Here is a 19,842-nt window from a genome sequence, read left to right on the forward strand (position 1 = left end):
AAAATAAATATAAAAAAAAAGAGAGAGAGAAAAGATAGAATTCAAACTCCTACAGAAAGAGGAAGAAGCAACAGCTGGAGAAGCAGTATAGGGAAGAAGTACACTTGTAATGAGGGGGAAACAAAGAGAAAAGAGGGAAGATTGTAACCTACAGAGGACAGCACAAGACAACACAGGAAAGATGGATATGATGAATGAACAAATGTGAATGGGTAGAAAGGGAAGCTGGGGTGGTGGGGGTGGAGCACCTAGAATTAGGCTTCCTGAGCCTGCCAGTAGGTCCTTCAGTGAAACACCTGCCCAGGGTGCAGCTCAGCTCCAGGCAGATCCCAAAAGCAGAGCTCCCTCAGCTTGGCAGAGGTTTGTCTCCTACAGCAAGGAACTGGAGATGGGTGACGCAGTGTCCCCCAATGTGGATAAGGAAGAGACAAGTGGAGAGGACAGAGGATGGGGGATCCTTGTGTTAGGAGAGGGACAGGACTGTGGGGGATTTGGAAGGTGCTGAGGTGGGCTTGGACACTGCTGCTATGCAATGGGGGACCCATGGGATAGGGGTGGGATAGGACACCCCCTTCCCAGCAGAGCCATAGGAGGGGAAAAGGCAAAGAGAAACTCATAGGAGGACCTGGACTTGGTAGGTACCAGGGAACTGCTGGAGGTGGAAAGCGGGTGGCCGTCTGGCTGAGGGTGGGCTGAGGACAGCCTGGATGGCAAAGTGTTGGTCCTGGTATTTGAGGGGGAACAGTGATGATAGGAACAGGGAGGTTGCGCTGCAGGACAGGGATACTGGACTGGGGAGCTGATTTGGGAGTGGGATGGGGTCAGAAGAAGGGGGCTTAGCTGGGGATGGCATGGGGAATTCGGGTGTCAGTGCACAGACGTTAGGGGAAGATACACAATGGATACTGTGTGTACTAACACAGAGGCCCAGGGAGAAAAGCAGCGGGTGTTGGTGCAATGGGAATAGGGCAGCAGATGCCAGTGCAATGGGAATTGGCAGAGGGCAGCAGTGGGCGCCAGTGCAATGGGAACTGATGCAATGAGAATGGAGCAGAGAGCAGCAGTGGATGCCGATGCAACGGGAGCAGAGCGCAAAGCAGGAGTGGGTGTCAGAAAAGTGGAAACTGGTGCAATGGAAACAGGGCAGACAGAGAGCAGTGGGTGCTGATACAATGGGAATAGGGCAGTGGTCAGCAGTGAGCGCCAATGCAATAGCAACTGGTGGAATGGGAATGGGCAGAGGACAGCAGTGGGTGCCAGTGCAATGTGAATGGGCCAGGGGGCAGTGATGCGTACCTGTACAATGGGAGCAGTGCGGAGAGCAGCAGTGGGTGCTGCTGCAATGGGAATAGGGCAGCGAGCAGCGCTAGGTGCTGATGTAACGGGAGCAAGGTGGAGGACAGCAGCAGGTGCTAGACCAATGGGAATCAGTGCAATGGGAACAGGGCAGAGAACAGCAGTGGGTGCTGGTGAAATTGGAACCGGTGCAATAGGAATAGGGCAGCAGGCAGCGCTGCGTGCCCGTGCAACGGGAACGGGCAGAGGACACCAGCGGCTGCTAGTGCGGTTGGAGCTGGTGCAATGGGAACGGGCAGCGGTCAGCGCTGCGTGCCGGTGCAATGGGAGCGGGGAGGAGGGCAGCTCCGGGTGCCGGTGTGCACGGGGTGCCGGCAGAGAGCAGCACCGAGCGCGGGGCCGGCAGGTGCCGGGGCAGCACAGGGGCCCGCTCGCTTGCAGCGGCCCGGCCCGGCCCGGCCCGTCTGTCCCCGGCCGGCCCGGCGCGGCGCTGCCCCGCTCGGTCGCTAGGCGGCCCGGGCCGGCCCGTCCTGCGCGGGCGCGGAAGCGCCGCCCCCGGAAGCGGCGGGCGGGCAGGCGGGCGGGCGGCGGGTGGGGGGGTGCCGGGAGCGGGGACGGGGGGGCCAGAGCGAGCGAGCGCGCCCGGCGAAGGGGCCGGAGACGCGGCGGCGGCAGCAAGATGGCGGCCAAGTCGGATGGCGGCGGCGGCGGCGTGGGCTTCGCCCAGCTGCACAACCTGGACGAGGCGGCGGCGGCGGCGGCAGCGGCGGGCGTCTGCGGCGCCGGCGGCGTCGGGGCAGCGGCGGCCGAGGGCGCGGAGGAGCCGGGCGGCAGCAGCTCCTTGCACATCTGCCACTGCTGCAACACGTCGTCGTGCTACTGGGGCTGCCGGAGCGCCTGCCTGCGGAGCCTCTTCGGGCGGGCGGCCGCCGCCGCCGCCGCCGAGCCGCTGGCCCCGCGCCCCGCCGCCGAGGGGCCGCCGCGGGCGCCGGAGGTCGGCGAGGCGGCCGAGCGGCCGTGGCTGGACTGCCTGTGGATCGTGCTGGCACTGCTGGTGCTGCTGGGGGACGTGGGCACGGACCTGTGGCTGGCGCTGCACCACTACGGCCGACGGGACTACGTCTGGTGCGGCCTGACGCTGGCCTTCGTGCTGCTGCCCTCGGTGCTGGTGCAGATCCTCAGCTTCCGCTGGTTCGTGCAGGACTACACGGGCGGCGGGCTGGGCGCCGTGCAGGGCCTCAGCAGCCGCGGGCCGCCCATGATGGGGGCCGTCGGCCGCCGGGGGGGACCCGCCGGCGGGGTAGGAGGAGCCGGCGGCACCACCACCCCCGGGGCGCAGCGCCTCTGCAGGATCTCCGTCTGGGTCTGGCAGTCCGTCATCCACCTGCTGCAGATGGGGCAGGTCTGGAGGTAAGGGGGCGGACGGGTACCCCCGGGCCGGGCGGGGAGACGGGGGTGGCCGGCAGCTCGTTGCCCGACATGGCGGTGGGTCGGCGCGCCCCGAGAGCGGGTCGCTGTCCGCTGGCTGAGGTGGGGCGGTTGGGGGTCGTTGTCAGCTCGCGGTCTGAGGTGGACGTGGGTCAGTGTCACCTCATGGTTTGAGGTAGGTCGCTGTGTTCTGGCTGAGATGGAGCAGATGGTGGAAGCTGTCACTTCATGGTCCGAGGTGGACGTGTGTCAGTGTCACCTCACGGTCCAAGGTGGACGTGAGTCAGTGTCACCTCATGGTTTGAGGTGGGATGTTGTCCCCTGGCTGAGATGGGGCCCATGGGGATCATTGTCATTTCATGGTCTGAGCTGGATGTGGGTCAGTGTCACCTCACTGTCCCCTAGCTGAGATGAGGTGGATGGGCATCACTGTCACCTCACGGTCTGAGTTGGATGTGGGTCAGCATCACCTAGTGGTGCGAGGTGGACGTGGGTCAGCATCGCATCATGGTTTGAAGCAGAGGTGGCTCATTGTCCCCTGGCTGAGGTGGGGCACGTGAGGGTCGCTGTCAGCTCCTGATCTGAAATGGGCATGAGTCAGTTTCACCTCTTGGTCTGAGGTGGTCATGGTTAGTGTGGTGACCCTCGCAGAGAGAAGGAGGAGAGGTTTCGGGGTTACTCATACTTTGGGTGAGGAGACACAGGAGAAGAGATCCGCACAGAATGAGCCTGGATGAGCTGAGGTGGGGGACATGGGGGTTGTTGTCACCTCATGGTCCAAGGTGGACGTGGGTCAGTGCTCCCCCAGGTGGAGAGGGTGTGACAGCCCCCTTTGTGCTGAGGGGGCGTCCAAGGGGAAGAGAAGCTCTCCTAAAAGGTGTCTGTGGGACTGAGCTGAGAGGAGTGGGGTCCGTTGGTCTAAGCAGGACGTGGGTCAGTGCTTGCCATGTGGAGATGTGGGGTGAGCCCTGCTTCACTGAGGAGAGCCCTGAAAGGAGAAGAGGTGCCCCCTCAGTGAGCATGTGGGGCTGGGGCAAGGGAAGTGGGGGCTGCTGTCCCCTTACAGCCTCGAGGGGACACAGGGTGATGTCCCCCCCAGCACGGGGGATGTAAGGGGCTCTGGAAGGGATTCTGGCTCCGTGGGGCTGTAGATGGTGCCTCAAGGGGTGGACTGGACTCTTGCTGCCCCACAGACACGGGGCAGGACGGGGAGTGGGGGGATGGAGCTGCTCTTCCTGACAGGAGGTGGTGGAGACGACACCCCCGAGGTGACGGAGTGAAGGCAGGCCTGGGGCTGGGGGTGACCCTCACATGGCAGCTGCGCTGCAGAGGGAGGTCCCGTGGCCCTGGGGAGGGCTTGCCCCACCGCTCCCTTTCTGTAGCAGGGGTGACGGGCAAGAGAAAGGCCCCACAGCAAGTGGGGGGGCTGCTCCAGGGAGGGTCTGCAGGGGGGCGGATGGCAGACCCCCGGCTGCCAAGCGCTGGGATGTGCTGTTTCCAGAGGGCTGGTATCCGCCTGCATGGATTGTGTCCTCCCCCCGGTAGATGACAAGGGGGTGAGGGTCACATCTGTCCCCAAGAACCTTTCCCCACAGGGCGATGGGGGAGCCCCCGGCTCGTTGCTCCCCCCGCATCGAAGGAGCGGGCTGTGGGAGTGGAAAAATGCATCGTGATGCCTCGGCTGTGGCTTTGGCGAGAGAAGAAACCTTCTCCTCGGCCAGGTGGCGGGGGAGCGGGCACGGCGGTGGGGTTGCCTGTCTGAGGATGAAGGTCAGAGACAGGGATTGTTCCCCTCTGGGAGGAGATAACTGCTTGGAGGAAGGGACTGTGAACTGACCCCATGATCAGTGGGAATAAAACAGCATCCTTCAGAGTAAACTGGAAATTGCGTTATCCTCCCCCAAAAATGGGATGTGGGAGGAGGCAGGGAGGGATTCTCCAGGATGAAAGCCTGTAGATGCAAACACTTCTACAGAGATATTGGTCTGTCTGAAAGGGGTGTTGTGAGGACAGCTGTAAAGACCCGGCTTTGCCCAGTGTCCTCTGAGATGGGATGCAGCATAGCAAGGTGGAAGGGGTGTGAAGTGTGTGGAGGGTGGAGGGCAGAGGGAGGTCTCTGGGGTTGTGGATGCACCCCTCCACCCCATAAATGGGCTAGACTAGAGGGAAGAGGCTGCAGATGGGGTTGGTTGGGTTTTGTAGCTTTAAAAATAATCCTCAAGGATCAAAGATTATTTTTCATTAAAGAAGCCAAGGGGGTGGAGAGGAGGGGATCTTTGTGGGAAGGGTGTGTGGAATGGGTACCTAGGAAATAAGCCCATGAAATCATGCAGTGCAATAGCAATTACATATTTCTTTCTGCATCTTCAATGTCATTTGTGTAGCATTCAAAGCACATTTGTTCTCAAATTCTGCTTGGGGGTTTATTCTATTTCTTTAATTTCTTTATTGCATCCGGTATCTGGTCTGGGGGATGGCAGGAGGGGGATGCCTGTGGGTGATGCGTGCAAGGGTAATGAACTGGTATGCGAGCATTTCTCCTGCTTTCCCTGATCCCATCAGCAAAAGCAGTTCTCGATGCAGATGCTCCTCTGGCAAGTTGGATTTTTCTCCTCTTGGAGCTAGGGAAAAGAAATGATTGTGTATTAGCTGTGGTGAGAGCCGGTTTACAAAAACACCCCATGTCATCGCACGCCTGAGTGAACAGGTGGAGAGGGGGACGCTGAAGAGATGTTGGCAGAGACAGAGGGGGTCCATTGAAGAGGGGCGATTTATTTGGTTTTGGTAATATAAGCCACAAAGCTCAAGTTGCCCAGAGTTTTCCCCTCTTTTGTTAATGCAGAGGAAAAGCATTTACTTCTAAGGGACTGGGACTGCCGGAAGGAGTTCACAGACCAGATCACCTCACATGAAATAAGGGATCTTTCTCTCCTGTTGATCACTAATCCCACTAGCACACGGCTCCTGCTCTTTAAGGCATGCTGTTTAGTGTGTCAGCATGAAGCTGACTCCCAGTATGTCCGAAGCAAGAATTAATGGGGATCTGCAGGCTAGCCTCCACGAGGGTGTCTTTCTGCATTCCCACTATAGATCTTGCAAAGATCATTAAAATTAATCTTGAATGTTTTGATGGACTAATACTGGGAAGCACTGTTTTAGCGGTGCTTGCCTGCAGCTAAATAGCTTTGTGCTGGTAGGAAGTTTGTACTTGGGGCTGGAGGAGGAAGACCTCAGGCAATGTGAGTTTGGTGCCTATGCACCCAGCCTGGTTTCCTGCGTGATCATGGGTACGCGCTGTGACTGCTTGTAGCGTAATCGGGATTGTACGTTACGTAGAGGCTGGCGTGGCTGTTGCTCAGCAGCTGGAAGCAAAGTTGTAAAGAATGGAGGGAGCAGGTTGGAGTTGTACAGGAATTCTCATCCTGAATACATTAGTTAATACAGGTTTTGATTTGGGGGATAACACAGGTCCTGTAGGGATTTCTTTTCCTAAATATTGACAATAAGATGATATATAAATAACATTTTATGGCAGAAATATAAACATACCTCAGGCTCTTACTTTAGCAAGGTTGTCTCCTTATTTTGTCAGGATTGTGGGAGACATGGCTTCTTGGGTTTGAGCAGTCTGGATACGGCTTTGTATTCTGTTCATGTCCTCTGTTTTCCTATTCAAAGAGTGAATTGTGATGAGGCAGGAGTGCTGAGGAGTTGGTCAGTGCATGTACTTTGTGTGTTAGTGATATTCCTGTTCAGTTTTTTTGTCTGTGGCTGCTTCATGCTCAGCTAAGAACCAAAGGCTGTGTTAATACTGCCTGCCTGTAGTGGCTGCTGCAAAGAAAGTATACATGTAAAAAAAGTATACATATTGTAGAAATGTGTGTGTACATAGATATGTGTGTGTGTATATATATTGCTTGAAGCAGTATGATCTCAAATGGCATTCCCACTGATAAAGCTCACGTCCTGGGGTTATTCTCTTTATAAATCTTTGGTTTTCACCTTTCATCTCAAATCTTTTAGATTATCTTGAGAGCTAGAACAGTTCAGCCAGTCTATCCAACAAGTGAAGTATGCTGGTTGGGGCATGTTACGCTCGCTGCTGAGCTGCTGCTGCACTACAAACTGCAGGAGGGCTCTTCACTGAGGAGGGATGCTGCAGTGCTGTGGTTTCGTGGGAAATAGGCTAAAGGCAGGTCTGTCATCAAAGCTTGCCAGGGCTGTTGCTTTCGCTGAAGTCATTCAGCTGTGTAAAATTCATGAGAAATAGTTTTTGACTTGAAGTTTTTATATCTTGGATAGTTGCACAAGTTGTATGAATGACAGGAGTGTAACTGCCGTGTTGTACCTTTCTTTAACCTCTGTTATAAGTGGGTTAGTGGGTCATGATTACAGTCCTGGAATACAAGGTTTAGAGTGTAAACTACAATCCTTCATGTTTCAGTATACTATTAAAGAAAACATTATTGGATTCTGTTGGATTAACAGTATGTGTAGTTTGAGCTGAAATGAATGCTGATCAGCTGGAAATTGCTGTGTCTGTTAAACTGTCAGTAATGGTTAAGTGTCCTGACTTGAATATAACATGTTTATGGGTTTTGTTTTGAAAACTTAATGAATACACATTTAGAAGGAAAACGACCGAACCAGAACAACCCATGTCACTCTTTTGACATTAAAAACACCTTACGTATATGTGCAGTTAAAAGAAAAATTCCCAAAATTTAGGCAAAGACTTAACATTTTGTTCATTAATGGAAAGACTAAATGTATGACTTGTTCATCTGTTGGCATGCCCGGAGGTGGAAGGATGAATCAATGGGTTTAAATGGAATATGTGGTATTTAATGACTACATGGTGAGTGGGTTTAGGCTCTACTAAAATACTTTGTTCCGGGATGAACTGTGAGTTAGATACATGCTACTTTGGGTGGTTTAGAAATGCAGGCAGCTACAGCTTTTAATGTATCTGCCCAAGTCCCTTGGAGTGGGAGAACTCTGCTTGTCAAGTGACAAATGAACGAGAAGCCGCTGACCTAATGCTGCCTCGTTGTCTTGGTTTGGGATGTTCAGCATTGTGGAGGCTTTCTGTAAATTTACTGCCTTCCCTGGCACACTTGAATATTTTTTTCAGCTTTTTCTGGTTAGCTTGTCTGGCAGCTAAGTTTTTCCCTTTAGCCAAGTTTTAACAGCTTGCTTTTATAGTATGGAGTTTTGTCAGCTTCTGACAAGTTGGCAGAGGGAAGACATTCTGCGATAGATGATAAATATGTTCTCCCTACAAAATCAGGGCTGGGGTATAACTTTTTTCCTGTGAGGTGGTTCTCCCTTGCAAAAATCTTACCTGCTCTGCTCCCATTTCTTAGTGTTTTCTGCAGGATCTACATAAGTGCTGGGCTATGTCTGTAGAGGTCCAAAGACATTGAATCTGAAGTGCAAGGCAGGTAGGTTGTATGTGGGGAAAATCATCATCATCATTATCATAATGAGAAAAGGCTTTATGACTTGAGTAGGGTCTCCATTGGTTGTGGGGTGGTGGTGAGGCTCTGTGTCTTGTTGAGTGCTACCCACTAGAGGGGGTCAAACCACAGATGTTGAAGCAGATCTGCTGTGCCAGCCTTGGGAGGGCAGAGTTTCCTCCAGACCTTTTCTTGGGAGGAATAACTAGCGTGCTGCCTTGACCTGGTGGGAGTTCTCTTTGCCATGCGGTTCCATGTTTTTGAAGTGACAGCATGGTGTGGGTGAGCTGGATTCAGAGGAGAAACTGGAATCGGTTTCCTCCTGGATGTGATGATGCTGTTGAAGAAGACCCAAGTGGACAGTAGGGGCAGTTTGGGTAAGGTGGTCATACAGTGACAACAGCTCATCACTTCTCTCCCATGCTGTTTGGGGAGGAGGACGGGGAAGTAGAAGTGCTTTGGTGACCTGACTTTGTTCCGACTGAACCAGCATAAAGTTTCCATGGCTTTCAAGGTGAGGACACTGGTGCTAGTTACTTTCAAGAGACCATCTCCAGGGGTCTGAAATCTATAAGGGAAGATGACTCTTTGATGCTGGGTTGCAGGCTGCTTTTCTAAGTGGTACTACCTGCAGGGTCTTTGACCAGAACAGTTTTTTTCAGTTGCTCAGACTTCACACTTAACTCTAGGAAAGACAGCTGTGCCTTTTTTTTCCAGGTGCCCTACGGCTTTATCTCTAATGCCAGCGGCAACCTGAAAGTGCCTTTCCTGGTGCAGGAGAGGCAGGGTGCCAAGGGAAGGAGGAAAGATGGCTCACCTTTTTAGTATGTTAAAATTGCAAGCTCTCTACTTCCCACCTTTCTAGACACTTCCATTTTGCTTTTAGCTGCACTGAGCTAGCTTTATTCCTTGCTGTAGTTCTCCTCTCAGTACAAATGTAGGTTATTCGGGGAGCATTTCTTTTGATGAAAAGGATGGAGGTAGAACTGATGGTGATAAAGCATCTCTTTGGAAGGGAGCTGCTTTCACTGTCTTGAGACTGCAAGGAACAGAAATTGGACGTCAAACATGTAATTTTCCTTGGGGAATGAAGGTGAGCCTATGGAGAAGTCTAGATCCCTCACATAACTCCTCCCTGTACTTTATTTCTCTTTAATCCTGGCTTGATTTTTAGCACCTGACTGTCATGAAAATCAGTGGTAGCAGAAGGCAGTGTTTTAACAACTGAAAGCTTTTAGGGAGGAGGAACCATGAATCAGAGTAATGCTTTGCTATAGCTAGAGATAAATTTAAATTGTAATTAAAGGCATAAGCAAAGAATATGTGCCCAAATATTGTTATTTCATTGACCTACCTTCTTCTGATGTGCTGGGATTCAGACTGATGCCCTAGTCTGCTATGGCTGCTTTAAGGTACTGAGATGCTTTTCCGAATGGGATCCTAAGAAAAATGGGGAAAGAGCTTTCCTTGGTGGAAGGATCTTAAGAATATCCCCAAGCCTAGCAGCAGTCCAGCAGTGGGAGGAACAGCTCATGTTTCTAACCCTGTGAAGCGGAACAGCACAGCCTTGCAAGGCAGATCAACAGGCACATCCCGTGTGGTGTCTGCAGTGTCAAGGATGCTTTAGAAACCTCCTGGGTTGTGGGACTAAGCATTCGTTTGTCTCCGGGGCAGCTGGTAGCAGCCCACAGCAGCTCACCATGCCTGTGTTTTTGTATTTATATTTTTTGCAACTCCCCCCACCCTGGGAATTTGTGTTGCCCACCACCCTGTATTCCAGTTTGAGCCTGTGCTTGGTTGTATGTAACTGCTGGAGCATAGGAGCCATGTTTATATCACTTGGGATGAGTCTCAGGAGTTGCTTTTTGTCCACCCCTGTGCAAATCTGACCCATGGACTCAGTGCTTCCATTACTTCAGTATAACTGGAGGTGTTATTCCTTGCATCTGTGCCTCAAAGCCCTAGCTGAACCAGAGCAAAGCCGGATCTTGGCCAAGAGACAAGAAATAGAGCGAAAGGCAATCTTAAATGTGTCCCCAAAACTATAATGGGACCTGAAGACTGTGCTTCTCCTCACGTCTCCTTTCTTCTGAAATCTGTGAGAGCTCAGGTTCACCTATGAAATATTCACACTCTGTCCTTAAGTGACTTGGCTGCACAGAAGATCTGCAGAATTGGCAGCTTTGCTGAAACCTCCTGTATTCCAGGCCAGAGCCCTTATTGCGAGGACCTCCACTTCCTCTGCGCTGCCTGTGGGGTTCCACATTATGATGATTTGGTTTACCTGCTGCAGAAGCTGTTGAAAATTTTTGCATCCCAAATAAATATCTGTGTATTGTATCCCCTTTTGCACAGGATGGGTTCAGGAAATAGGTGTGTTCTCACTCATCCTAAATCCCCACACGAAATAGGACTAAGACAGGAGTGCATCATAAGTGCTGCTTTAGTGCCATGCCATAGATGGTCTGGGAATGAGGTCTAAGGAAAACAAGCCTGTTTGTGAATAGGCTTAAATTAACACTGCAGAGGTCTGCACTCATGCTGGAAAAACTCAATAGGCTGTTGTGCTAGATTGCCCTTGCTACCTTTGCAGGTCATCTTGATGTGGGAAAAATGTGCCGTAAACCCCCCACCAATTTGGTGGAACTCTTATTAAAACTCTTTAGAAGCCACAATGCAAAAGGCTCTGGCACCTGGAGCTGCCTTTATCAGCTTTCTAATTAAACCTGCAGAAAAAGGCACATCAAACCCAAGCGACAGGGAAGTGAGGCTGTCTGTCGGAGACTCCTTTGGCTTGCAGGGTTTGCTGCACAGAGGTTTCCGTGGGGCAGGGTTGTGAGGCCATCCTTCTGTGTGCATGGGGAGCGCTGGACTTAGGTCCCTACAAAAATAAAAGAGCGGTGCGCTCCCCATCCTCTTAGTGGGGTGGCTCAGGCTTGCCCGCTAAAGCGTGAGGATGACAAGTATCCTTGTGAATTTGCAGAGGATTCCTGTGTCTGGGGAGAATCACCGTTTCCCTGGTTTCTGCTGTAAAAGAAGAAGAGTTTAACTCTTCAAGCTTGGCTCCCCCCCCCCACAGGCAGTCCCAGATGACAGGACTGGCAGTAATGCATTGCTGGATGTACCAAGCACAGAAGACAGCAGTAAAACACCAGGAGTGGTTTTGAGTTTGGGATTGGAATTCATCCCAGTTATGTCTAAGTGAGGGAAAAAAGAGCAATGGAGGCCGCTGTTGTTGAAGTAAAAATTGTAAAGAGTGGTATAAGCAGAAGGCATTTAAATAATGTAAACAGTCTGGCATGGGAGGAAGGATGGGAGGCATTCCAGAAACAAAGGGAAAATAGTTTTAAAACATGGTTAAAAATACACCAACTCTTGAATTCCAGAGATTATCTCAATTAGTGGTTTTTCAATATATCTTTTCAACAGAATTGTAGGAGTTCACGAAAGATAACAGAGGCTATGTGATATGGAGAAGTGATATTAATTTGTTTAATTAAAAGAATGAAGGGCTCCCTAAAATAAGATTCACTTATCTTCTGTCACAAAGGGAGACAGAAAACTGCAGCTCATAGCATCATAGTGTGGAGGAAGCATGGCAAGAGGCAGGGCTGGGAGTAAGAGCCCCCCCTTCTTTAGCCTCGGCAGTTGCTTGCTCAACGACTTCCAATAGCAAATCCCTTCCCATGGGATTAATGTGTTATTAGAGGAAAATGGTGTGATTTTTACATTTCCAAGTGGATTTTGTTACATGTTCAGGGAGCAGAAACTGGACATTTTCCTCCAATATAAAAAAAACCCAAACTCGTACGTCAGAGTTTTCAGGTGCAGGCAAGAGCACTTTGAGCTGGGCTTCTGCATTTGTGGAGCGATGTGTGTATGCGCTTGATGTCCTCATTGCTTTGGAGGCATGCTGGCGTGTGTCAGAATATATGTCCAGCCTCAGCTCTGCATATACATCCCTTGGTGTGGGGGAGAAGCATGCACTTATATCCAGTCATATTTTAAGAAGTGGAGGGGGAGAGAGTAGGTGCCAGGGAGGAAGGAAGACCCTCACACAGATCTAAATTAAATTAGGCCCCCCAATGTATATTAAAATGTTAAGTAGCACTAAGCTCTGTATCCCAGCTCAGCAATATTTCGAGGCACTTTATTGCTTTAATGGAGGGATAAAATAGAACCTGCAATTATAGTAATTTTTTCTAATTGAATATTTTGCTTTATTCTTTCCCTTTCAAAGCATGACTGTAAGTACTAGCCTTCATAAAGCTTTGGCAATATTTATACTTTCCCTTTCTGGCAATGGGTGTAAATATGCTTTTCCCTGGGCAGACTATTTCGGTCCCTCGTGGCTGAGGAGCAGAACTGAGGAGGCTGAGGAGGAAAGTGGTGGGCAATAAACCTTTCTTTGCTGGTTTCAACTGTCTTGCCACTATCCCTGGGAAATACTAGTGGAAATAGAGGGGAAATTAACAGACCAAAAGCTTTCCATTGCTGTTAGTGGATTTAATGTGATTGTCAGGTGGCTCTTTAATTAATTTATTGTCTGTGCAGGGCTAGTGCTCAACAGATGCAGCCACTACCTTATCCCCAAGCCACTGTCTGCATGGGTGGGTGAGATCCTTGATTTCCACCACCTAGTCTTGAGTTTGGGGAGATGGGTGGGAGAAAGCACCTTATGATCTTGCTTGAGCAAGATGTAAGTGGCAGGTAAAAGCAAAAGCTGAAGGCAAAGCCCTTGCCCAAAACCCTTGGAGACTGGTGGGGCAGCAATGCTGACAATAGGGACAGGGAATTAAATTGATGGTATAATTGAATGTTGATTGATGGTTTTGAAGTAGCCATTTTCGGTGACGTAAAATGCCAGCTTTTCAAACGTAAGTTCCTACCTTCAGCTGAAGCCTTGAGCAGGCAGGAAAATGCAGATAAATTAAAATAATAATTGTGCTGTGCATTTTCTGTGCTGAACCTTTGGTTTAAAGAGGGAGATTTGCAGATACTTCCTCCATGCGTACACCCGCGATGGGATGCTGTCAGTTTTACACTGTTGCAATAGCTGCCTTCTCGTCTAAAGGGGCCTTTTGATCCAATAAACTGCTTATCTCGTGCAGTTGTCCTTTCATCTAGTGTGGGTGGTGTGTGACGGCTGACTGAAGGTGCAGTATTGTGGCTCATTTATGAATATTAATTACGGATGGAAATAATTTGGAACAGCGTGCATCCACGGCTCTCGAAGCACTGACTGCAGGAATGCGTCTGTTCCTCCCTTGCGAGAGACTTAGGGCTATAAGTCCTGGGAAGCTGTGAACTCATATTAGAGTGTGAAGTCATCGTACACAGACTGTCACGTTGACACGGTGATATGGCGAGAGGTTGCTTTAATGCTTTATTTCCCAGCGTTTGTTACGACTGGGCTGGGGAAGAAGTGGTTTCTCAGGGGAGAGCTGCAGCAGCGCCTTGCCAAGTCATGTGCATCAGACCCAAAGCAGGAGCTGGAGGTTGAGGCTTTCGCATCAGCACGTGGCTGTGTCAAAGGCAGTGCGATAGACTTCCGTGCCCTTGTTTTTGTGAAGGACATGCTTGTCTCCTGAATGCTTAATCTTACCTTAGTCCTTGTCAGTCCTGTTCCTTTGTCACACACTGACGTAAATGGATCGTACCACTGACATCGGGAAAGGGTCCAGTCCCAAATCTGATTCAGCTCACTTATGGATTTTACAGGAGCCCCTCTATGGGTCCATCTCATTCCTGTTCAAGTTGCTGCCTTGGATGAAAGACTTACAAAATCCTACCATGTGCACCCATCGAGTGTAGAGCCCTCTTCCTCTCGCCTGCTGGGAGCTCACCCTCAGTGGTCATTTCTCCACTTGCAAGCTGAGTAGTGGCAGGATTTGTCCTCTGGCCCTGAGATGGGCTGACATAGCGAGACCATTTCTATCATGTTAAGCTTTCTTGGCTTTTGGGAGAGGGTCATTGCCTCCAGGCTGCCAGCTGGGAATGGTTTCTGGGCTGTGCCTGAGCAGCACTGAGGAACTGCTGGGGTGAGGGCTGGTAAGTCCTAGCCAAAATTGTGCCAGAGATGGTCCTATAGTGGTTGAGCCACATAGGCAACAGCATCCCTGCCTAATATTCAAGGAGGAGCCCAAAAGGATACAACACTTTTGGAAGGAAAATACTCCTCTTACTTAGGGTTAATTTTTATTTTCTGAGGAGAATATGTGGGGTTTTTCTCCCAGCTGGTAAAAGTGTATCCAATGTATCGGAATCTCTAGCAATATCCACTTCTAGCTTTCAGACCTGGCTATGTGGTTTACCTGTTTGGGTCGAAATTTATTTTATGACCCATATGTATGCCCCAGTAGTGGAGCCCAAATCCCTAAATTGTATCAGATTGTAAAAATCACCTTTGGGAGACTGATATTCACTTGATCACTTCCATATTAATGCTTAAGGGTGAAACCCAGGTGAGTGATGGAGAAGGGAGAAGTGCCTAGGCATGTCTGTCTAGCTGAGACCCAAATACTGGTGTCCTGGTGTCAGCATCTGAGCCCTTCCAGCTCAGATGCTGATGGGGAGGATGTGGTTCGTTGCTCGTGAAGCTGTCTTTAGCACATTTTGCTCTGCAGTGAGGACCTGTGGGGTCAAGCTGGGACCATCCTGGGAGCACAGGACAGGCAGCAAGCAAGAAATATGCACTTCTGGTGCCACCCATTTTCACCAGACCTGGCTGAGCTTAATTCATGGGTTCGTTTCTTTTTTTTTTTAAGCAAGCTGAGTAATTAGCTGATTAACTTTAAAACTCCTCAGAGCCCTTAAAAACAGTGGTTTTAAAATGGGCTGATTATTCCGCTTTCTTCAAAGCAGGGTATTGGGAAAAGTCGTCTCCTGCAGGCATGTTCCTCTGTCAGCCCACAGGCACTCCAGGGGTGCCGCGATGTGTCACACATGCTCAGTGTCACAAATCACTTGTGTGTGTGCGTGACACTTGCTTTAAGTGGGGCATGATGCCTGTCAGAGGGCCATCATCTTGATCTGGAGGTTCAGTTTGGCATTTGCTTTGGACCTGGCGTGGCTGGGTTAGGTCTTTGAACCAGCATGCTCTTTGCTTTTCGATTGTGCGCTTTAGATCTGGGATAATAACACATCAAAGTAAGCCATGCTGTTGTGGATACAGAAAAATCAGGACACTCAGTAGGACTTCAGGGAGTAATAAATTTGTTCTATATTTAATCTCATATTTATCGCAGTGTCAGTATGAGACCACTTCATTTTACTACTTTAACTGTTCCTAAGAATAACTTCATACTTGAAATATTGAGAAAGTGGCTAATACCTGGTGGTAGCTGATGGGATCCAGCTTTAATAGTTATTGATTGGTTTCAAAAAGCTCCCAGTGATATCACATCTTAGCTATTGTATGTTGGGAGTTAAAATCCTATTGGTTATTTAAGATTAGAAGTAATTGTAGATTTTCAACTTAATCATCCTTCAGCAGATGAGTACACCCAGGACTTCAGGTGTCATTTAGGATTTGCAAAAAGTTATGATTGATCTGCTGCAGTTTTATTGTGTAAAAATCTTGGCATCCCTAAGTTCAGTGTTCTCAAGATCTCCTCTGCTGCTCTAAAATTGATGTGGCTTCTCTGATGGGGATGCAAACTCCAATTTTAAATCTGCTTGTTAGACAGTGAACACAAGAGACAGATGAACCCTGATGGGCTGGTCTTACTGTTTGGTCCTTTCTGATAATGCCTTATATCTCAGAATGTGCAGGAAAATCTGACGAAGTGTGCTGAAACAACCCACATACTCTCAGAAGAAGATAGAAATTAACCCTGAGTTAGGGAAATATTTTCCTTCCCCAAATTCAGGAGAGCAAAAACTAAGATTAAACACCACATTTTTGTACCAGAAACTGCCTGGGTAACCTGGCATTTACCTGAATAATCTCTCCACTTCAAAACATCACCTTAATTGATGCTTTATTACTCCTTGTGCCGAGTGTGGTTTTAGTCTTTACTTTGCTGCTCTGGAGTGTAATAATTCCATTTATAAAAACATTTTTTCCTGGTCTGGCTTGTTGCACAATCAGAGATTTGTTAAAGGCTCTCATTATCTTTCCTTGTTGTGATCAAGGTCTCTGTGGAATGAACCGCTGTCTTTGCTGTTTGAACACATGGATCTCACTGTAATTCCCGCTCCTCCTTTAACCAGGAACAAGCTCTTTGTGGTTGTTGGGAAGTGACTAGTTTTTTAGCAGTGGGAGCAAATTGCTGCTGACCCTTATATTTTCCTTGTTGGTATTTTAACTGTGTCCTCAGAGCAAAAACCCCGCTACTGCAATTATCGGGAGCTACATAACTGCAGCAGGGAGTTTGAATTCAGGGTTTAAATTTAATTTCTGATGGCTTTGTTGACTTCTTTGCCTGGGACTGGATTATTTTCCCCTTTCTTTTAGGGGATTAGGGGATTTGTAAACCAGCCCTCCTAACAAAGGTGTCTGAAAAACTGGGAAGGTCACATCTCTTTTATTTGCTTTGAAAGAATTGCTTTTATGGTCCTGAAAGTGTGTTTTGGGGGAAATGGAGAGGATGAACAAGCATTGAAAATTTGTTAGTGCCATTTCCCATGTGGAAAATCGGGCTCACTTGACCAGAAAGCTGTTGAAGCCTCCTGACCTCTCAAGGAACCAGACCATAATTGGGCCAGTGTTTCTGGTTGGGATGCTGCTCTGGGTTCTTGTGTGCTGCTGTGAAGATACTGCTTGTGAAGGACCACAGCCCACTGACAGCATGCTCACTCCTCCGCAGTACAAAATTAACATGCACGTGTTTAGAGTGCATATTTTTCCTGGCATTGACCCTTACGGTCAACAAAAGAGTTCTTGCCTTGGTAACACTTTCCACTGGGTATAGTATTAATTGGCTGTGCAAATTAACTGAAGACTAAACTTCATTAGGCTGCCACTATCGTTGCATTCGTAATCTTCCTGTCTGAAATCCTCAGTGAAAACATCTGTTAGTCACTCAAAAGAGGAGTCTGCATTTTTAGGAGTAGTTTCACCATCATAAAACTGTGGATTTTTAATGATTGGTCTTAAAGAGCAGTTACTTTTAAAGAAACTTATTTTTCTTCCCATCCCTTCAAGAAAAGACCTTTCAGTGAGATGTTTAATCTGTGTTAACCGTAACTGCAAGTTTGCATTTGTGTGTGCAGAGTGGGTGTGGTACTCTGATATCTGTCAAGAGCTCCAAGATGAGCAATGTCCTCCTCCCTTGGCTTTGCCCATCTGCCGTTTTTTCTTCTTTACCCATTTTCCTCCTGTGGGAGCCTTCCAGTGAGGCGCTGGCACAGGTTGCCCAGAGCAGCTGTGGATGTCCCATCCCTGGCAGTGTTCAAGGCCAGGTTGGACAGGGCTTGGAGCAACCTGGTCTAGTGGAAAGTGCCCTTGCCTGTTGCAGGGGGTTGCAACTGGATGAGCTTTCAGGTTCCTCCCTCCCAACCCAAACTATTCTGGGATTCTATGATGCAACTTCTGTCTTTTAAGGTATTGTTGTTTTCATCAGCAGTACTTGTAAGGTAGGTCAGTGTTTTATTTGGAATCTTACCTATTCCGAAACCTGGAGTTTTTGTGTAATCAGTGCATTGAATTGCTGTGGTCATTTTTTTTAAACCAGGTTTCTCCAGGGTTGGGTTACTTGCTATATTTGTTGAATAGAGTGGCAGAAACCAGTGAACAGCACATTTTTGTTTGGTTGGTTTTGTTTTGTCGAGTTTTGGTGCTTCCTTTGATGTTCTATGCAGACTTGGTTGGGTCACCTAAAAAATTTGCTAGGGATGCTTCTGGCTGTCCCAGGCTGACTCTGCCTGCTCTTGGAGCATCATCTGCTGGGGTTACACCTAGCCATTGACCCTCACGAATTTTCATGGTTTTGGAACTTGGGTACTTTCAACTTATCTGTCTCAAAAGCAGAGGCAGTGCCTGGCAGCTGCCCCATACCCCTGTACCCCATCTGAGTCCAGCCAGCTTTGTAGCAGACAGCTAGCTGTAATGGGTGAGAAATAGTGGCAATCAAAGGAAAGAAACCCTGTCATTGTAATTTCTTAGCCAAAGAGTCTTTCAGCTGTCAAACAAAAGCTTGAACACTGTCAGGCTGTGGTGCAGCCTTGCTGGCCTCACTTTTCCACCCTCACTAGTCCCGGCTTGGGTCTTCAACAGGCAACCTGCCTGCTTGAGGGAGCATAACTCTACAGGTGATAAGTTCTGAAAAGTGTTGGAGACTGAGAAGCTAATAGTGACTTAAGTTAAAGAGGCATTCATTGCAGGAGAAGTCATTTAGGGTCGTCTTCCTGCTGACAGTGAAGAGCTTAGCTGAGAAGATAGCAACAAAAGGGAAGTTTCATAATAGAAGTGCAGCTTAGAAGCCTGACAAATCAGGACTGGTTTTACTGAAAGCGCTGTTATGCACTGTATTAGATTTCAGAAAAGCACATTCATAGGAGTAGGGAATGACCATGAAAATTTACCATCCCAAACATAAAATTTGCTCATGCATCCTTTGCTCAGTGATTCTAATGATAATGCTGAAATGACTTTATTTGTCCGTTAAAGGATATATATTACTCTTCTAATGATATGAGTAGAATTATAAAAAGAATTTTCTGCTTTAAATTAGGCTGCTTACCCAGCTCTGTGGAGTAGCTATTATTTTCCTATATACACCATTTCCCATTCTGTGTTATCTCCGCAGCTCCACACACCACAGCAATGGGGCTGATGTGCAGATGTGAAGAGGTAGATACATCTAAAACCTCTGGATTCAGTCAGCAAAGGCATCTTCTGTCAGTTTATGATCTCATGCCTTTCCACCCTTCCACAGGAGTTCTGCTGTCTGGTAAGATTATATTGCCTTGGGTCAGACCAGTGGGGTTATCGAAATGAGGCTGTTTGCTACCCTACCTATCCTGACTTGGTGCTGGGTTTTCTTGCTGTGTGCTGGCTTTGATGGGGGCCATTCCCAGGGTGTCCTGCAGTCTTTCAGTCATGCCTTTGGTGAATTAAATAACTCTGTGTGCTGAATGGGTCAGTGCTCTAGGTGACAGGTATAACTAGCTATTGTGCAGAGCTCCCTGTGATCTGTAATGACTGCCAGAGTCAAAAGAAACTACAAAGCATCATCAATGTTTGGTGTTTTTAATGGAGTTCCGATTTGAGCATAAATTGCTTTTTTTTTTTCCTTTGAACCCTACCTCTTATTGAAAACAGTTTTCAGTGCTTGAAAGAGCTTTTCTGGGAGTAGGAAAGCGCAACTGAAGCTTGTGTATCTTCAGAGATCTCAGGCCAAGCCGCCGTGCAGCTCGTTACCGGGTTTCTGATGGTGAACAGAAAGGAGCACAGGTGGCCTAAGAAAAGGCATTGGAGCCGGCAGATGCGTCATGATTTTCCTGCAGGTTATCATGCCGTCATCTGGCATTTGTGGCTGAGGAGGAGGAGGTGTGTGTTTAATAGCCCGTAATAAAGACTTTAGCCCTTTGCGGGGTTTTAAAGCTTGGCAAAATTTTCTTCAGTGCTGCTTTGGAGATTTTGCTTCACTTGGTGTCTCCTTGATGGTTTCATTAGGGAGATTCCTGCATAAGAGTGTGAATTCTGAGGGCTTGC

The 19,842-nt window shown here is 48.7% G+C and overlaps 1 protein-coding gene across 1 annotated transcript in view; it reads left to right on the forward strand.

Moving 5' to 3' along the window:
* The first annotated feature begins 1,910 nt into the window (after positions 1-1,910).
* XKR6 (XK related 6) overlaps positions 1,911-19,842 on the forward strand; it is a 174,056-nt gene continuing 156,124 nt past the window's right edge. The window contains exon 1 of the mRNA XM_062638563.1: positions 1,911-2,706. Coding sequence (XP_062494547.1) covers positions 1,976-2,706 — 731 coding nt within the window. The 5' untranslated portion in view covers positions 1,911-1,975. The remainder of the gene's footprint in view (positions 2,707-19,842) is intronic.

Source organism: Pezoporus occidentalis, unplaced genomic scaffold (assembly GCF_034315485.1).
Source record: "Pezoporus occidentalis ecotype Australia unplaced genomic scaffold, CSIRO_AGI_Poc_V1 ctg57, whole genome shotgun sequence".
NCBI lineage: Eukaryota > Metazoa > Chordata > Aves > Psittaciformes > Psittacidae > Pezoporus > Pezoporus occidentalis.